The sequence below is a fragment of the Tachyglossus aculeatus genome, chromosome 15 (genome assembly GCF_015852505.1).
Source record: "Tachyglossus aculeatus isolate mTacAcu1 chromosome 15, mTacAcu1.pri, whole genome shotgun sequence".
In the NCBI taxonomy this organism is placed as follows: Eukaryota; Metazoa; Chordata; class Mammalia; order Monotremata; family Tachyglossidae; genus Tachyglossus; species Tachyglossus aculeatus.
The window spans coordinates 5,222,879-5,243,938 of NC_052080.1; the positions used below are offsets into that span (position 1 = coordinate 5,222,879).

General features: G+C 42.7%; 1 protein-coding gene across 4 annotated transcripts in view; it reads right to left on the bottom strand.

The window, feature by feature from the left end:
- Positions 1-21,060, bottom strand: part of CDKL5 (cyclin dependent kinase like 5) — a 160,813-nt gene that overhangs the window by 50,881 nt on the left and 88,872 nt on the right. For all 4 annotated transcript variants that reach the window (XM_038757035.1, XM_038757032.1, XM_038757034.1 and 1 more), the window contains exons 5-9: positions 15,497-15,633; positions 9,638-9,758; positions 6,928-6,987; positions 3,468-3,558; positions 988-1,177 (exon numbers count right to left, since the gene is read on the bottom strand). In XM_038757035.1, coding sequence (XP_038612963.1) covers positions 988-1,177; positions 3,468-3,558; positions 6,928-6,987; positions 9,638-9,758; positions 15,497-15,633 — 599 coding nt within the window. The remainder of the gene's footprint in view (positions 1-987; positions 1,178-3,467; positions 3,559-6,927; positions 6,988-9,637; positions 9,759-15,496; positions 15,634-21,060) is intronic.

Sequence of the window (21,060 nt, forward strand, 5' to 3'; positions counted from 1 at the left end):
ACAGTGTGCTCGGTAAATCTGGCTTAGTGGAAAGTGCCCGGGCTTGGGGGTCGGAGGTCGTGGGTTCTAATCCCGGCTCCGCCACTTGTCCAGCTGGGTGACTCTGGGCAAGTCACTTAACTTCTCTGGGCCTCAGTGGCCTCATCCGTAAAACAAGGATTGAGATTGTGAGCCCCATGTGGAACAAGGGGCTACGTCTAACCTGATTTGCTTGTATCCACCCCAGCACATAGTACAGTGTCCGGCACATAGTAAGTGCTTAACAAATACCATCATCATTATTATTATTATTCCCCACCACCAACACCACCAAAAAAGTGTACAAAATTGACTGGTAGGAAATAGAGGCACTGTCACAGACATTTTACACTTTGAAGCTTTTGTGGAAAGAGCGCGGGCTTGGGAGTCAGAGGTCATGGGTTCAAATCCCGGCTCCGCCACTTGTCAGCTGTTTGGCTTTGGGCAAGTCACTTCACTTCTCTGTGCCTCAGTGACCTCATCTGTAAAATGGGGATTAAGACTGTGAGCCCCACATGGGACAACCTGATCACCTTGTATCCCCCCCGTAGCTTAGAACAGTGCTTCGCACATAGTAAGCGCTTAACAAATCAATCAATCAATCAATCGTATTTATTGAGCGCTTACTGTGTTGCCATCATTATCATTCGTTTTGTTAAAAAAAAATTCAGAGTATGGAGACATACAAAAGGAAAATACTCAGACATGCCAGAATAGAAACCGATTTAAAAACGTAAACTCTTTACCAAACTATATGGCATCAAGAGCTTCAATTTCAGAGTTTTATGGTTTTTTGCTGGTATAAACCAATTTTCTGGGATCCTGATAAAAGAATAGTTAAAGACTAAATGAAATCATATGAAATGGGGAAAAAATTCTTCCGTGAACAGATTAAGAACTCGCTGCCTAGGCAAATACCATATCTTTAAAAGCCGTCTTGCAATTTGCCTCTCGGCCGAACATCCTTACCCTAAGTCCATGAAAACGAGGGTTGCTGTAGAAAAGTTTCATCTGCTCTGGAGGGAGAGGTCCTAGCACCTTCTGAATGGTAAAAAGCTGGTCAATTTCACTTTCTCCAGGAAATAATGGCTGGCCATCACTAAGTTCTCCAAGAATACAGCCCACAGACCACATGTCCACAGATTTTCCATACGGGGCTCTGAAAGGCAAAAGAATCTTTATCACACCATTTAAAGGAACAAATACTTAAAATATTCCTTGACTGCTTTGAAAAAGAAACACATTCAGGGCTCTCTGAATGTTCTCTGAGATGGATATATGATGGTCAGAGAAGCAGCGTGGCTCAGTGGAAAAGAGCCCGGGCTTTGGAGTCAGAGGTCATGGGTTCAAATCCCGGCTCTGCCAACTGTCGGCTGGGTGACTTTGGGCAAATCACTTAACTTCTCTGTGTCTCAGTTACCTCATCTGGAAAATGGGGATTAAGACTGTGAGCCCCCCGTGGGACAACCTGATCACCTTGTAACCTCCCCAGCGCTTAGAACAGTGCTTTGCGCATAGTAAGTGCTTTACAAATGCCATCATCATCATTATTATTATTATTATTAAATGTCCATGTGCTACAATTGAAGTGGAGGATGAATTATTTGAGGTTAGTAACATGGCTTCCACCATTATTAACCAATCAACAATTCTGCACACAAGCTTCTGGGAAACCTCTTAATAATAATAATAATAATAATAATAATAATTATGATATTTGTTACGCACTTACTACGTGCTGAGCACTGTTCTAAGTGCTGGGGTTGATGCAAGGTAATCACGAGGGGCTCATGGTCTTAATCGCCATTTTACGGATGAGGTAACTGGGGTAAAGAGATGTGAAATGACTTGCCCAAGGTCACACAGCAGACAAGACAAGACAAGTGGCAGAGCTGGGATTAGAACCCACATCCTCTGACTCCCGAGACCGTGCTCTTGCCACTTGGCCATGCTTCTTCTTCCAAAGCGCATGGTGAACCTCATTCTCTTCACACCACCATCTTGTAATTAAAGGTGTGCCCCACCCCTTTAAAAAGCTTTAGTAGAATACTAAATTAAATACTAAATACTAAATTAGAATACTAATACTACTAGATGATGGGTTGGCTTTTTATATGGTGCGGTGAAGATGGAGAACTCAATGTTTCTAGGGGTGTGTTCTGTAGATATGACTTTGCTCTAACTCAATCAATCAATCGTATTTATTGAGCGCTTATTGTGTGCAGAGCACTGTACTAAGTGCTTGGGAAGTACAAGTTGGCATCATCATCATCATCTTCAATCATATTTACTGAGTGCTTACTATGTGCAGAGCACTGTACTAAGCGCTTGGGAAGTACAAATTGGCAACATATAGAGACAGTCCCTACCCAACAGTGGGCTCACAGTCTAGAAGGGGGAGACAGAGAACAAAACCAAACATACTAACAAAATAAAGTAAAATAAAATAAAATATAGAGGCAGTCCCTACCCAACAGTGGGCTCACAGTCTAGAAGGGGGAGACAGAGAACAAAACCAAACATATTAAGAAAATAAAATAAATAGAATAGATATGTACAAGTAAAATAAATAAATAGAATAATAAATATATACAAACATATATACAGGTGCTTTCCATAGTGTCTTTTCTGTAGTGTCAGGTTTTATTTCCACGTGTATCTGACTTGATTTTCCTCCTACCACAAATGTTAAATTACGGATGTAATCCTCAATCAATCCGATTGAGTTCTTACTGTGTGCAGAGCCTCGTACTAAGCGTTTGGGAGAGTACAATATAACAGGGCTGGTAGACACATTCCCCGCCCACGACGAGCTTAGAGTCTAGAGGGGGAGACTGACATAAATATAAATAAATTACGGACAGGGGCTGAAGTGCTGTGGGGATGAGGGAATCCCCCAAAAGGGGCTGAGCGCCTTCGTCTTGGAAACTATGGCTGGTTTACTCCCACCCGCTACCCACCTAGACATGTATCAAGGGAGGAAAGCTAATTAGTCTGCTACCTCGCTGGGACCCAACAAGAGAGGGAAATCATTCATTTATTCATTCGATCGTATTTATTGAGCGCTTACTGTGTGCAGAGCACTGTACTAAGCGCTTGGGAAGTACAAGTTGGCAACATATAGAGACGGTCCCTACCCAACAGTGGGCTCACGGTCTAGAAGATCAGAAATCTCACAGTTACCCAACAGAGCGGGGATGGTGTATATCTTCCAGAATCCACGCTAGAGTACGCGATTTGGACTGTTTTTAGATTTATCCTAAAACAGGATGTCATTTGTTTGGGCCAGAATTCAAATTCCACCCCCAAACAGTTCACTGATCGATGCTGACGTTCTGAAAAGAAAACCCCGGTTGGCCCCCGTACGCAATAGCAAAGGTAAAAATCGTCTCTCAGAAGAGATTTAAAATTGCTCGTCTTTACTCTTACCCAAGAAGGCCATTGCTTACCCCAGTAAAAGCTCAGGTGACCGATACCATCTGGTGGCCACATACTCCGTATAATTGGCGTTGTTGCCCTCGGACAGATTACGAGCAAAACCTAAAAGAGAAAACCCACGTTATTCAAGGGACAAACTTTTTCTTTTTCCCATTTTAGCACTGAGCATGTGAAGCAAATGGATCTAAAATGAGCATCTAAGGAACACACTTTATCCTATTTGATTTCCATTCTATTCTTTTTCCAACCTTAGTCCTGTATTTATGTTTCGAAAGCCGCTTTAAGAACCAACATGGAGGACACCTTTTCCAAAGAAATCTGTTTTTCTAAAGGCATAATGTTGGCAAGCTTCTAAAGTACTGGGTATGGACCTTGAGTGAACTTCAAATCAGTTGCTACTTTCAAAACAATCCTTGGGCTCACTAAGAAGTTTTTAGGAAGCACAGACATAATAGGTTAACTGAGATTATGTAAATAAAAAAATTGGCATTGCTTTAAGGTTGAAGAGTGAAACTGCAGTATTTTTGTCAACTGTAGCAGTTTCAGCAGAAAGCAATGGGAACGTTGGAAATTAGTTGGTAATTCAAAATAAGTAAGAGATTTTACAGATTTCTAGACTGTTAGCCCACTGTTGGGTAGGGACCATCTCTATGTGTTGCTAGCTTGTATTTCCCAAGCGCTTAGTACAGTGCTCTGCACACAGTAAGCGCTCAATAAATACGATTGATTGATTTTACAGGAATCAGGGACTAATCACTTTGCTGATCTGCAAGAAAACTGGAGGCATAAAACATGGAGATTATTTTCATCAAGATTCATCCACTGTGATCTTATAAACAGAGAGGGAAAGTTAATACTGGAGGTAGATTGATGAATATAAATCGCTATAAGTGTAAGAATTCATGAAGAACTGAGGACAGAGTGAGAAAACACACGTAAATTGCCCTGGGGAAAAAAGTGTTACACACATTCAGTGTATTATAGTTTTATTACTTAATGCCACTGGTGATAAGGCTGGTTGTTTTGCCCGGGGGATTGCTAAGATTGGTAGATTGCCAACTTCTTGGGTTTCCATTAACAAAAGTGTTTAAACTAGGTAGGAAGCAAAAGAAAGGTGTCGTGTTAATTCAAATACTATGGAAATAGCTACACCACAAAAATGATAAAAAAAGAATGCTGATAGACACCTTCTGAAAAAATAACACAAAAGCTTCTCCTCCAAATAGAAAAATAATAATAATAATAATACAAGGAGCCTGGGAAAGAAAGTTCAACTGGAAATAATTGTTCAAAGGATATTAGAATCCAGGTTCATAAATTCACTGAGAAGATTCTTGTAACTAAATGTCAGTATTAACATAAACAATCTATACCAGAAAGGCATCAAGGACAAAAAGGGCAAAGTACAGCACGATGAGCCCAAGGTATTTATAAGGATGGGGAAAATTTTAGAGAGCTGCAGTGTTGGAAGAAAAGAACACAAAACTAAGCATCTTGTTCTGCAATGAAGCTATTTATACACTAACTTTTGAGACACAAGGTTCATTGCAAAGGACTCTAAATAAAGACCTCTAAAAAGATAGCGCCGAGGACAACTGTGAGTCTGAAGAGAAAATCTAAACCAAAGTGAAGACATTCTGGGTCTACTTCTGATTCCAAGATGGAAAAGAAACAATCAGCTTTGGATTCTTGTTGCTCTAGTCAGGGAAATGACCGGCAACTTGTTTGAAACACTACGGAAAACTGAGGTCTGTGAAGAGATGGGGAGAAGGAAAGAAAGAAGGCTAATTTTCAAGAGAAAAATATTCCAATTTAAAATGATGCTTCTGCCTGTAATTAGGTGCCACCCCCCCGCAAAAAAAAATCATTATCCAAAGAAATCTTTTAATTTCTGCTTGAAAATTTTTAGAAAACTATTAAGGCAGCATGACCTTTTGTGGAATGGCTTGAAGCCCCTCCCTGTTTTAATTACAAAAGAATATTTCCTGGTAACATTGCTTATCCAGGGTACGTTTTTGCCATTACTGAATATTCTACTAGCGTTTCCTTTGAATCCAGAATTCATATCAGTGATTTCTGTAATTCCCCAAGTGGTCAAATAGTTTCCCCACCCACACAAGTACATGAACATTAATATTCAGTGCATGACATACGCTCCCCCGTCCAAAAAAAATATGCCAGTCAGATTTTCTAGGCAAGAATCAGACAAAGCCAACTAGGGATTTTTGGCTCAAAAACTCGAGCAGGGGCCCATTTTCATCACACACTGAATCTGAAAATCTTCCGGATGCTTCACACATCAAGAGGAGCTATCCTTTTCTACTGTCTTAAGAAAGGCCCTTGTATACAACTGTGGTAAGCAGGAGGAAGTTTTAAAAATAATAGCAAAATAAAGCAAAAAAGCCACTAACAGGGAAATATCTCCTCTCCCACAGCTCTAGACTGTGATGTGGGCAGGGAACATGTCTACCAACTGCTATACTCTCCCAAGCCCTTAGAATATTGCTCTGTACAGAGTAAGTGCTTAATAAATCAGGCCGACTGTTTGGCTTTTAAGGCTGTGAAAAACACTCATATCCAAATTTGCCAGATGGTAAGATCTTCTAAGGCAGGGTTGTGCCTACTAACTCTATGGTATCTTCCCAAGCGCTTAGCACAGAGCTCTGCACCTAGTAGGCGCTCAATAAATACCAATTAAAAGAGCAGCCACCTTAGCCTAGATTCCTCCATCAGCCGAAATCAAGATTTCTGCAAAAACTGGGAAACGAATGTTTTCGTTACCTCTGTTACAAAACTGCATTCTTGTGGCAATCAGTGCTAATATTTACTCTATGAACTGATTCTTATTTTCCGCTCGGAGACCCCAAATTAGACTGCACTTGAGTCTATGAAAAATCAGGGATGTTTAAAAGGCCTCGCGGTGATTTTTCACATAGAACCTTATAAATGGGATGGTTTAAAGAAGTTTCCCATCTTCTTAATCGTCTCTCCTTCCAATTTCTAGATCTGAGGCTATTTTAATAAGTGAGCTCACTTACACTGTCCTTTACATAAAAACATCAATTTACAAAAAATACCAATGAGTAGTCCTATGAAGATTCTACTTTAGAATGGCGTCCAATTTAAGGAGCTGATAGAAAAATATCTGTCAGTCTTACGGATGGATCAAATAAAACCTTCAGGTCCTCCACAATAATTTTAAGCAGGCGGCAAAACCTTAACAGTTCTTCCAAAATTTAAAATTCGATGAGGCCTCTAATGCCAGTGACCGCCACGCTGTTGAAATCTGTTTTATGCCAGTGGGCTCAATTTTTCATTTTATTGCTAGACAATACATTTCTCAAGAGTACATTCAGTCAATGAATTCTCTGCTAAAAGGATCCAGAGGAGAACATTTTTCGTGAGCCTTCAATAGTTCTTGGGCAACCTTTATTCCGGTAAAGAAGGTAATTCGGTTTCTTTTCTACTTACCAAAGTCACAGAGCTTCAGAATGTCAGTATGGCTGATTAAGAGATTTTCTGGTTTGATATCTGGAGCATTAAGATCAAAAACCATGTAAAACAATTGTAATCACTTCTGATTTTACACTAAAAGTACTGTGAATTCATTTTAATTGCACTTAGATGCTTAAGTCGAAAAAACGAGAAAGTGCCAAAACAAATTTGAAGCGAGAATATTAACGATTCAATGAATCATGGTTTTACAACACACGCAGGTCTTGCGATCTGGATGGCTTTATTTTTTCTTTTGCATCTTAACGGGATTCATTATATGGCCAAAGAGACTATGGGAAAATTTAACTGGAAATTTTCCGCACAGGAACCAATACGGTAGATGCAGGAAAGATCTCAGGCCTGGGAGCCGGAAGACCTGAGTGGTTTGACATCAGCATGATTTTCACCAGATGGAAATCTATACAAAAATAGGAATATTCTACTTTTTAACTTTTCCATGAACCTGTAATAGTTTTTCATTTAGCAACAGCTTCCTGGAGTTATGCTGAATGAAGTTAGAAAGCAGTGGGTGCTCGACCGTTACTACGGACAAGAAGACCAGGCCTTATAGGAAAGTGGAGTTTTACTTCCGTCTCTAAGCCGCTAGTCTAAATTCTGATTTTTGACAAGTCTTTATTCGACAGCATTCATTTCTTAAGCGCTTAGTACAGTGCTCTGCACACAGTGAGCGCTCAATAAATACGATTGATTGATTGATTACCTAGAACATTCACTACGTGGTGAGAATGAGACGGGGGAGAGGTGTGAGGGGTGAGTGATACTACTTCTTAGAAAAAAGGGCCTAGAAGGTGGGAGAAGCAGCATGGTCTAGGATAAATAGCATGAGCCTGGGTGTCAGAGGACCTGGGTTCTAATCCCAGTTTGGCCACTTGTCTGCTGGGAGACCTCGGGGAAGTCGTTTCACTTCTCTGTGCTTCAGTTATTTCATCTGTAAAACGAGGATGAAGATCGTGAGCCCCATGTGGGACAGGGACCGTGTCCAACCTGATCAGCTTGAATCTACCCCAGGGCTTAGACTAGTGCCTGGCACATTGTAAGTGCGTAAAAAATACCACTTGGAAAAAAAAAAAAGTTGGGAATGTCGGCCTCTACCTCATCGTGCAATCTATGAAAGAGTCTCGATTTTCCTGTGTAACAATAATAATAATGATGGCATTTATTAAGCGCTTACTATGTGCAAAGCACTGGGGAGGCTACAAAGCGATCAGGTTGTCCCACGGGGGGCTCACAGTCAATCCCCATTTTACAGATGAGGTACCTGAGGCACAGAGAAGTGACTTGCCCAAAGTCACACGGCTGACAACTGGAGTATGTTACCCAAGGCCCGTTGGAGTGCCCTGTACTCTCCCTTTAGCTTAGTACAGTGCCCTACATTCAGTAAGCACTGCACTGATTGATTTAAAACACTTGTATAACCACTTGTTCAAATTTGGGTGAGAAAATCTGCAAAACCTGGAGGAAATATGACACAGCATTTACCCGAGATATATGTTTTGGATAATTTTCTTGCTGCTTCCACACTTCTTTAACATATTTCTCGCTCTGTGTGGCGATGCAGAGGTTGGGAAGGTCTATGGTGAAGCAGCCCACTTGGAGCATTTTCCAGGAACGCCTGGGAGTGCAGGCCAGCATTCCCTGTTGCTCTGGGTCTCCCAGCAGCGCAGGAGAAATTCCGAGGCAGAGTACGGCTCCCATTCCCCAGGGGAGGGCATTGGCCATGGAGTTAAAATCCCTTTTTGCCACTGGAATGATGTGTCTGTTTCTTGTAATATTGTACTTTCCCAAGCGTTTAGTACAGTGTTCTGCACACACTAAGCACTCAGTAAATATGACTGACCGACTGGTGATAGGGCTTCATCGGATAAGTCACCAAGTCTTGACGGCTTTCTCCAAGACACACTTCACTGAAGCCCAAGATGGATTTTAAGGGTGTGAGATATAACTTTTCACAGGCTCCCTAAAGTCTATTTTTTTAAGCGCTTATTTTGAGCCAGGCACCCAACTAAGCGATAGGATCGATACAAGTTAATCAGGTCGGACCACAGTCCCTGCCCCACATGCGGCACACAATCTTCATCCCCATTTTACCGATGAGGGAAGTGAGGCACAGAGAGCTCCAGGGACACAGCAGACAAGTGGCAGACCCGAGATTAGAACCCAGCTCCTTCTGACTTAACCAGTGGGCCACACTGCTTCTCACGCAATCCGATTTATGACACGAATCCCTTACGCCGTGAACCCTTTGTGGAAGGGCTCAGTACGGTGCTCAGGCACATAGTGACCACTTAGTGCTTAGCGGAAAGAGCAAGGGCTTGGGAGCCAGGGGTCGTAGGTTCGAATCCCAACGCTGCCACTTATCAGCTGTGTGACTTTGGGCAAGTCACTTAACCTCTCTGTGCCTCATTGACCTCATCTGTAAAATGGGGATGGAGACTGTGAGCCCCACGTGGGACAACCTGCCTACCCTGTATCTACTCCAGCACTTTCAGCAGTGCTTGGCACATAGTAAGTGCTTAACAAAACCACCATCATCATTATTATTATCATTATTATTAACTAATACCTCCATTATCATTACTCTCCCACTACACCATCTGCATACACAACGCGGACGCTCTGAATTCATCCCCGACAGTACGCTGCCTTCGGAGAGACGCACACTCACCTCGATGAACAATATCATTTTTGTGGCACCAGTGAATTGCTTTGATAAGCTGGTAGATATAGCTTTTGACTTTTTCGGGCGGAACTCCATTCGGCATTTCTTCCAACAATTCAAGCATGTTCTAAACGTTGAACGTGCAGATATTAATCACCAAGGTTAGCTAGCTTCCACGAAGCCTAGAACTAGTAATGAAAATGCAGCCGACGACAGTTGAAATTAAACCAACGCCCCTGCCTCCCCCCACCCTACGAGGTTGCCCACATGGCACCCAACAATTACATTAAACCGGGCTTGCTATTTTAAGAGGCAATCCACAACTGCTCAAGGTCCAATGCCACTCAATTATTATTTACTTTTCATAGTCATTTTCATACATTCACTTTTCGTACTTTTCATTTCCACAGTCCAACTTTCCTCGCCACCACGCCTGTGGACACTCTTTAGAAACACTTTAGAAACTACGCTAGAAAATGATTTTCTACAGAGAGAAGAAAGAGGAGACGACACGTTGTGACATGTTAGGAAAAAAAAAGTCATAATGGCAAATGTTCATCATTCTGCGACGGTTCTCTACGCAGGGGGTTGGAACGGGATCAGGCTTTGGAGCTCTGAATAGGGAAAGTTACGGGCATTCTCACAAATGGGACTCAAAAGCCATTAAAGTTCCATAGCACCAGGAGGATGGAAAATAAGGTTGCCAATTCAAATGAAAACTAACGGAGACTAAATGAAAACTCTTTTTTCTAAAAGAGCCACTGCAACGCCATGCAGTGGAAACAAAGCACCTTCCTGAATTATTCCCTTTGCTCTTCTCCAAGCCCCAAAGCACTTACATGCATATCTGTAATTTTATTTATTTGCGTTGATGTCTGTCTCCCCCATTCTAGACTGTGAACTCGTTGTGGGCAGGGACTGTCACTGTTTATTGTCGCACTGTACTTTCCCAAGCGCTCAGCGGAGTGCTCTGCACACAGAAAATGCTCGATAAATACAAATTGAATGAGTGGGTGAAGAGTCTAGATAGTAAGGGTTTGGAGTAATCATAAAGATCACGAAGATAGCGCTGCAGCGTGGCTCAGTGGAAAGAGCCCGGGCTTTGGAGTCAGAGGTCATGGGTTCAAATCCCGGCTCCGCCACGTCTGCTGTGTGACCTTGGGCAGTCACTTAACTTCTCTGAGCCTCAGTTACCTCATCTGTAAAGTGGGGATTAAGACTGTGAGCCCCCCGTGGGACAACCTGATCACGTTGTATCCCCCCCCAGCGCTTAGAACAGTGCTTTGCACATAGTAAGCGCTTAACAAATGCCATTATTATTATTATTATTACTGTATATGTATATATGTTTGTACATATTTATTACTCTATTTATTTATTTATTTTACTTGTACATATCTATTCTATGTATTTTATTTTGTTAGTATGTTTTGTTCTCCGTCTCCCCGTTTTAGACTGTGAGCCCACTGCTGGGTAGGGACTGTCTCTATATGTTGCCAACTTGGACTTCCCAAGCGCTTAATACAGTGCTCTGCACACAGTAAGTGCTCAATGAATACGATGGATTGATTGATTGATTGACTACTATTATGTGTTGAAAATCAATCTGCAGGGTAAAGATAAAGAGACTCTTGCAGGGTAAAGATAATTCCTTGCATGGCTGTGAAAAACGGATTAAGAAAAAATGTAGTTCTAAAGTGCAGTTAAAATCTACCCATGCTGTATTCTGCTGGGCTATCCGGTGGACTCCCCTTCGTACCCCAGAGCCTTCCAGGTATAGCTAAACAATTACAATCAAATACGCTCTTATTAATTTGAAACTTGAGAAGCAAAAGTGAGGTGAGCTAGCCCAACTGAAGCCACGAGGCACCTCTGTTTGGCTACAAGGAAGTGGGAAAACTCTATGGATTCACTTTTGTTAGTATGTTTGGTTTTGTTCTCTGTCTCCCCCTTTTAGACTGTGAGCCCGCTGCTGGGTAGGGACTGTCTCTATATGTGGCCAATTTGTACTTCCCAAGCGCTTAGTACAGTGCTCTGCACATAGTAAGCGCTCCATAAATACGATTGATGATGATGATGACGATGATTCACTGCCAGAACCAACGCAGACGGAGGTGGGGCGTTCTGGGAGAGATGCGTCCATGGCGTCGCCACGGGTCGGAGACGACTCCACGGCACAAGACACGGCAAGGGCACCTTCCTGATTTATTAATGCACCCTCAGGCACTAGGCGAAACCCTGACTACTGGTTGATAATGGGCTCGGGTAGGGAGAAGACTCAAGAGAGGGTTGGATGTTACAAACAGCAACGTATCACCAAAGAGCAACATTAGAACAGTGCTTTGCACATAGTAAACGTAGTAACCATAGTAGCCATAGTAAACTATGGTTGTACATATTTATTACTCTATTTATTTATTTATTTATTTTACTTGTACATTTCTATCCTATTTATTTTATTTTGTTGGTATGTTTGGTTCTGTTCTCTGTCTCCCCCTTTTAGACTGGGAGCCCACTGTTGGGTAGGGACTGTCTCTATGTGTTGCCAATTTGTACTTCCCAAGCGCTTAGAACAGTGCTCTGCACATAGTAAGCGCTCAATAAATACGATTGATTGATTGATTGATAGTAAGCGCTTAACAAATGCCATTGTTATTATCATTTTACTTTAGCAAAGAGCAAAGGGGGCAGTAAATCTTTTTTTCTTTAAACCCAGATATGCCACACCAAGAAAGTTCACTGAACTCAGAAGACAACTATACCTCAAGGTGCTGGGAAATCTTTTTTTTGAGTTTGCAATAATAAGTGAGAGATCCGTGGCAGAAAGACCCGAGGTTCACAGGCCTTGAAGGATCTGCTTGGCAGATCCCTCAATTTAGCCCACCAAGGCGCTCCGACTGAAGCCAGCTTCAGCAGCCTGTCGGACCGAAGCAAGCTTCAGGAGCTCCTGAGCCCGCAAGCGATGATAAAAAATAATAATCCTTGTGGTACTTGTTAAGCGCTTACTATGTGCCAAACACTGTTCTGCAAGCAAATCGGGTTGGACACAGCCCCTGTCCCACCTGGGCTCACATTCTTATTCCTCATTTTCCAGATGAGGTAACTGAAGCCCAGAGAAGTGAAGTGACTCGCTCAAGGTCACCCAGCAGACATGTGGCAGAGTCGGGATTAGAACCCAGGTCCTTCGCACCCCTAGGCCCGTGGTCCATCCACTCAACTGTGCTGCTTTCCTTAATCCGAATGATCAAAATTAAGAAATGATTCTTCTGTGGGAAACAGGCTTGAACGCCTCGGGAGCCCTTCATCTTGTCGAGCGGGGTCAAGGGCGCACTAGGCATTTAAACCAACTCTGTTTTGTTGTTCTCTCCCAAGCGCTTAGTACAGTGTTCTGCACACAGTAGGCGCTCAACAAATAACATTAATGGATGGATTGATACCTGCTTCACAAAGGAACTCAAGTGGAAATTGTATTGAATGCCTACGGATGGCTCAAGCGACAAAAATGCAAAAATGTGTGTATGTGTTGGATGGGGGGGGGGAAGAAATACTGAAAAATGTGAAATTGGTAATTATAGTAGTTCCTTAAGATTCTTATTAGAAGCACAATGGCCTATTGGACAGAGCAAGGCCTAGGGAGTCAGAGGACGTGGGTTCTAATCCCGCTCCGCCAGTTGTCTGCTATGTGACCCTGGGCAAGTCACTTCACTTCTCTGTGCCTCAGTTCCTTCACTTGCAAAATGGGGATTCAATACCTGTTCTCTCTCCTACTGAGACTGTGAGCCCCATGTGGAACTGGATTATCCCCTCCTCTCCATTATCACCATCTTCATCATCATCATCATCAGTAAGACGACGCAGAGAAGCAGCGTGACCTAATGGACAGAGCACGGGCCTGAAGGATCTGGGTTCTAATCTCAGGTTCCTTCATTTGTCTGCTAAGTGACCTCGGGCAAGATACTTAACTTCTCTGTGCCTCAGTTGCCACATCGGTAAAATGGGGATTAAGACTGCAAGCCCCATGTGGGACAGGGACTGTGTCCTACTTCATCAGCTTGCAATCTACCCCATTGCTCAGTAGAGTGCCTCGCACATAAAAACTCAACAAATATAAAAAGGAATTAAAACATTGATTATTTTAGACAGTGTACATTAGGGGTCACATTATAAATGTGAATCAGAACTTCCCAAGCACTTAGTACAGTGCTCTGCACACAGTAAGCACTCAATAAATACGATTGATTGATTGATAGTGGAGGAGCTATAATCCTGTCTATTAAGAGCCCGGGCTTTGGAGTCAGAGGTCATGGGTTCAAATCCCGGCTCTGCCAATTGCCAGCTGTGTGACTTTGGGCAAGTCACTTCACTTCTCTGTGCCTCAGTTACCTTATCTGGAAGATGGGGATGAAGACTGTGAGCCCTCCGTGGGACAACCTGATCATCATGTAACCTCCCCAGCACTTAAAACAGTGCTTTGCACATAGTAAGCGCTTAATAAATGCTATCACTATTATTATTATTACTATGCTCTTCACGGATGGTAGGAAAAAACGATGAGCTTAACCCAGGTTCGGTCTATTTGGATTTTAGTAAGAACCAAGGTAAACCTCTATAACTGTAAAAATAGTATCCAAAACCCAAAGTTACAACAGAAATTAGCCTTAACCCTCTTTTAAGATAAATTCATTTCCTTCCTGCTCACACTTGAATTAGCTTATGAGAGTCATGGTTTCCAAAGAAACCTTCAGGTATTCTTAGAGGAGTATTCAAATTCTGCATCCTCTTTCTGTGGGGCTTTTGTAATTTCTGTGACCTTGGCCGTGTCTTTCAAAGGAAGCACTTTGCACAAAATTGTATGTTCTAAGTCTTCCCACATCTAAGCCACGCCAATTGGAAAAATAACCAAGATAGATCTCCAGGAACTATATTCTATTCAGGTATCATGGGTAGGATAGAGACTCTACTATCTAGAGAAGAGAGGCTCAATATAAATATCTGTTCAAATCTTGAATGTTATCTGCGAAGTTACAAATACTTTTAGAAAAATAGAACATCTTTTCTCTTCCCTGGGCTGGGAATGAAAGAACTCAACTATACCGACTAGGTCCTTCGCTTTTGGCTATACGGGAAAAATGTCTTTTAGACACCTTTTAGATGTCCCCCTTTTAGACTGTGAGCCCACTGTTGGGAAGGGACTGTCTCTATATGTTGCCAGTTTGTACTTCCCAAGCGCTTACTACAGTGCTCTGCACATAGTAAGCGCTCAATAAATACGATTGATGATGATGACGATGTCTATAATGGAAAAGTCTAAAAAGATACATTGATATAGACCTGGGATTTTGCCCTGTAAGAATCACATAATCCTAAAGCAGATCATCTTTCTTATTGACAGGCAGCAGCAAAAAAGGGGGACAACGTCCTCTGGCCCTATTTCACGACTGTTTAGCCTGGAAGGAAAGTTCGGCTGCCAGGTACACAGGATCACCGGTTTCGAAAGTGTGGTGTTTTGCTTGCGATATAGTTCATAACTAGAGAAAGGTGTCCTTTAAAACATTAATTGTGCATTAATTGTTGGGCACACACACGCACACACACACACACACCCCACACACATCTGCAGGAATCTGCTAAGAAGCTATGGTGCAAATCTAACAATAGCAGCCCTAAAGAGGAAACATGACATAATTTAGGGCAACTTAGCTCGAAAATCTGCATCGTGGACGACTTCAGTTTTTAAAACGAGGGGGTATACGACGACTGAAAACTGGTGCTTAATGGTCCAAACTGAATACATTATACTTGGAACAATTTTCTTAAAATCCAGAAGGAAAACGGGCATAAACCCAACCCCAATCCATGCCTTACTTTTTCCACATACTCAAAGACCAAGTACAGCTTCCCCCTCCTGCGGAAGGCTTCCTTTAGCTCCACGATGTTTTCCTGTTTTAGAGTGCGAAGCATTTTTAGCTCCCGTAAAGTCGTTTCCTTGACTTCTTCATTTTCTGAAGTACAAACGACAGCAAGCACAGCGCGCTTTAAACCTTTGTAAACTTTTCCAGTTTGGCTGAGAGAAATCCCTCCCGCTGAAGCTACTGCTTCCGACGGAGAATATTGTTTTTCAAATGATATTCATTAAGCCTCTACTATGTGCCAGGCACCGTCGCGAGCACTGGGGTAGATACAAGCTACTCGGGTCGGACATAGTCACTGCCCCACTTGGGGCTGACAGCCTTAATTCTCATTTTATAATAGTAATAATAATGATAATGTTGGCATTTGTTACGCACTTACTATGTACCAAGCACTGTTCTAAGTGCTAGAGTAGATATAAGGTAATCAGGTTGTCCCACGTGGGGCTCACCGATTTCATCCCCATTTTACAGATGAGGTAACTGAGGCCCGGAGAAGTGAAGGGCCTTGCCCAACGTCCCGCGGCAGGAAAGTGGTAGAGCTTCTAGACTGTGAGCCCGCTGTTGGGTAGGGACCGTCTCTTTATGTTGCCAACTTGGACTTCCCAAGCGCTTAGTACAGTGCTCTGCACACAGTAAGCGCTCAATAAATACAAATGAAGGAATGAATGAATTAGAACTCCGAATTGTGAACTTCTGATTGCCAAGCCTGTGCTTTCTCCCCTAGGTCACGCTGCTTTGCCTTTTGCATTAGAAAGACGACTCTTTCTGTTGCCGACTTGTACTTCCCAATCAATCAATCAATCAATCGTATTTATTGAGCGCTTACTCTGTGCAGAGCACTGTACTAAGCGCTTGGGAAGTCCAAGTTGGCAACATATAGAGACGGTCCCTACCCAACAGTGGGCTCACAGTCTAGAAGGGGGAGACAGACAACAAAACCAACATACTAACAAAATAAAATAAGTAGAATAGGTATGTACAAGTAAAATAGAGTAATATATACAAACATATATACAATCAATCAATCAATCGTATTTATTGAGCGCTTACTGTGTGCAGAGCACTGTACTAAGCGCTTGGGAAGTCCAAGTTGGCAACATATAGAGACGGTCCCTACCCAACAGTGGGCTCACAGTCTAGAAGGGGGAGACAGACAACAAAACCAACATACTAACAAAATAAAATAAGTAGAATAGGTATGTACAAGTAAAATAAATAGAGTAATAAATATGTACAAACATATATACAATCAATCAATCAATCGTATTTATTGAGCGCTTACTGTGTGCAGAGCACTGTACTAAGCGCTTGGAAAGTACAAGTTGGCAACATATAGAGACGGTCCCAAGCACTCAGTACAGCACTCTGCAAGTGCTCAATAAATATGACTCAATGAATGAATGAATGCCCAACTATATTTCTTGTCTTTTCATATTTGAAGTAACGATCTACATAAAATAATGTCCCAGACATCTGCATCGGAAAAGGTCCCCCTTTTAGACTGTGAGCCCACTGTTGGGTAGGGACTGTCTCTATATGTTGCCAATTTGTACTTCCCAAGCGCTTAGTACAGTGCTCTGCACACAGTAAGCGCTCAATAAATACGATTGATGACGATCAGGAATACTTCCTTACCACATTTCATTTCCAGGACGCTTACTGTCCTTTGGCATTCCTTGAAGTATCTTCAGTGGCATTAATGCTGACCGCCCAACACTCCAGGTGTTTAGGGAGGGGGAAAGGGATTGAAAACAGCATGGCCTACTCGGAAGAACCTGGGTTCTAAACGCTTCCCAGTGTTTATAACAGTGCTTGGCACATAATAAGCGCTTAACAAATACCATCATCATTATCCCAGCTCAGCCACTTGACAGCTGTGTGACCTTGGGCAACTCACTTAACTTCTCTGGGCCTCAGTTACCTCATCTGTAAAATGGGGATTAAGACTGTGAGCCCCGTGTGGGACAACCTGATCACCTTGTATCCCCCCCAGTGCTTAGAACAGTGCTTGGCACATAGTAAGTGCTCAACAAATACCAATATTATCATTATTATTATTATTATTATTATTACTACTACTGGGAGAGGATAATGCACCTGAGTTGGTGGACGCGTTCCCTGCCCACAGTGAGTTTACAGTAAGAGCCCGGGTTTGGGAGTCAGAGGACCTGGGTTCTAATCCCGGCTCCGCCACCTGCCTGCTGTGAGACCTTAGGCAAGTCACTTCACTTCTCTGGGCCTCAGTTCCCACATCCGTAAAATGGGGATTAAGACTATGAACCACATGTGGGATGTGTAATGTGTCCAACCTGATTACTGTGTATAACAATAATAATAATAATAATGGCATTTATTAAGTGCTTACTAGGTGCAAAGCACTGTTCTAAGCACTGGGGAGGTTACAAGGTGATCAGGTTGTCCCACGGGGGGCTCACAGTCTTAATCCATTTTACAGATGAGGTAACTGAGGCACAGAGAAAGTTAAGTGACTTGCCCAAAGTCACACAGTTGACACTCGGTGGAGCCGGGATTTGAACCCATGAACTCTGACTCCAAAGCCTGGGCTCTTTCCACTGAGCCACGCTCACTTATAATAGTGCCTGGCGCCTAGTAAACACTAAAATACCATATCCCCCGCCCTTAACAAAACTGGACTGGAAGGTAGAATATTTCTTCAATATTTTACAGTTTCAGGGCATCTTCCCCAGTTTGATGGGAATCAATCAATCAATCGTATTTATTGAGCGCTTACTGTGTGCAGAGCACTGTACTAAGTGCTTGGGAAGTACAAAATAAATAGAGTAATAGAGTAATAGAGTAGAGTAGAATAAATAGAGTAATAGAGTAAAAGAAATAGAGTAATATGGACAAACATATATACATATTTACAGGTATATACGGAGCAGAAGAGGACATTCCCTAGTTCAAATCCTCCCCTTTCCCACTTCTGTAAATCCCAGCCACCCGAAGCATTTCCATACATTTTAGCTATTGTACATTCAGTTTTGTCGGAACGCCTGTTTTCAGTATCCAAGAGGATCCATGCAAGAAGAGCTGACAAGAGCCACAAAACTGGCGCGTCCTTTTATTTATTTATTCATTCATTCATTCAATGGTATTTATTGAGCACTTACTGTGCGTGGAGCACCATACTAAGCACTCGGAAGGGTACAATACAATGATATTGTTGTTGATCAGTTGAATGATGCCCCTCTTCTTCCTTTCCCATAGCTATGCCTCAATGAAGCCCCCTTGTCCCAATTCCCTCTCTCTTCAGCATCTTCTAGGACCTTTGGACATTTGATATTCACTCCACTCCCTACCCCACACCACTTATGTACGTATCTTTGAAATACATATTAAAAATTATTTGCTTATCAATCGTATTTATTGAGCATTTACTGTGTGCAGAGCACCGTACTAAGCGCTTGGGAAGTACAAGCTGGCAACATATAGAGACGATCCCTACCCAACAGTGGGCTCACAGTCTAGAAGACTGTCTGTCTGAAGACTGTCTATATTAATGCCTGCCTCCCCCTCTAGACTGCAAGCCTGTTGTGGGCAAGGAATGTGTCTGCCAACTCTGTTGTACTCTCCCAAGTGCACATAGTAGGCGCCTAATAAATATCAGTGATGAAATGATTAATTGACAATGTCCATTTAGAGATGCAAAGGGCTGACAGGATATACAGGACCAACCAGGAGGAGAAACAAGGGCACATAATCCCAGCTCCAACACCTGTCTGCTGTGTGACCTTGGGCAAGTCACTTCACTTCTCTGGGCCTCAGTTACCTCATCTGTAAAGTGGGGATTGAGACTGGAAGCCTCACGTGGGACAGGGATTGTGTCCACCCCAATTTGCTTGTATCCAACTCAGTACTTACTACAGTGCCTGGCACACAGTGAAGCGCTTAACAAATACCACAAATATTATCATTATTATTATTACCCCTGAGATTGCTCCATAGCTAGTAAATAAGCGTTGTGCTGGGAGAGGAGTGAGTCAACACTTCCATCTTTCCTAATTCTTTCCTAATTCATTCATAATTGCCACTCAGGGAGTCTCTGGCTATTCACAGGCTGGTGCATTACCAATGAGCTGGTTTTCTTCTTTTTCTAGACTGTGAGCCCACTGTTGGGTAGGGACTGTCTCTATATGTTGCCAACTTGTACTCCCCAAGCGCTTAGTACAGTGCTCTGCACACAGTAAGCGCTCAATAAATACGATTAATTGATTGATTTCTTCCCCCGGTTAAAAAAAACTATGAGACTTGGAGGCTAACTGGTAAGGCTGGCTCTTCTCACCAATAGAGTCTCACTGGATTTTAATAGCTAAACCGCAGGCAAGTTTTGTATATTCAGTTTGCTCCACCAATTCAACTGCCTCTGGCTGTCTGGTCTGATAAATTGAAGGGTGCATGCAGGTGAATACAGGTGTTTGGTAATTTAGAGAGTTTCTATTTCGGGCATATGTTTACCTGCATTCTCGGTGACAACCTGACCTCATTTAGCGAGGAGAAACCGTCTCTTTAAGGCCATGTCTGCTTGGTCGCAACGGCTGCTGTTTACTGTGAGAGTCGGAGATGAGCTAAATACGATTGATTGATTGATTGATTGATGAGTGGGAGATATTTCCCATCCCGACGCACAGCTGAGCCTACGTGGATGGGAATGTCTGGTAGCTACGACAATGGCTCCGTTGTCCCGTCATTCACTTGTTTGTACATATTTATTACTCTATTTATTTATTTTATTTGTACATACCTATTCTATTTATTTTATTTTGTTAGTATGTTCGGTTTCGCTCTCTGTCTCCCCCTTTTAGACTGTGAGCCCACTGTTGGGTAGGGACTGTCTCTATATGTTGCCAATTTGTACTTCCCAAGCGCTTAGTACAGTGCTCTGCACACAGTAAGCGCTCAATAAATACGATTGATGATGATGATGATTCACTTACTTCTGGTCACGTCTGTCTCCCCCTCTAGACCGTAAGCTTGTTGTGGGCGGGGAATGTGTTGACTGCTGTATTGTACTCTCCTCAGTGCTCAGTACAGGGCTCTGCGTACCGTAAGCGCTCAATAACTACGACAGACCGACGGACTCCGGGACTGGGCGGTATCGGATCAGAAGGAGAACGGGCCTGGGTCTCCGTTTAGTTCACCCCTGGTGTGTTCGAAGTTTTCCCCACTATCTGCCTGGCTATTTCCCTCCTTCTGAAAATATCGGACGGAAGCCCGTTCCAAGCTTATCAATCTAGCACATAGTAAGTGCTTGAATACCAGGATCCTTATCATTGTTATCATCATTACTAATAACGATAAGATACACTAAATTGAATGACGTGGTAGAAACAGAACATTACCACACTAGTATCACGTTAGTACGATCCCTCTTCCTATCCTGACTGGATTACTGCATCGGCCTCCTTTCTGATCTCCCAACCTTCTGTCTCTCCCGGGCTTTGGAGTCGGAGGTCATGGGTTCGAATCCCGGCTCCGCCACATGTCTGCTGTGTG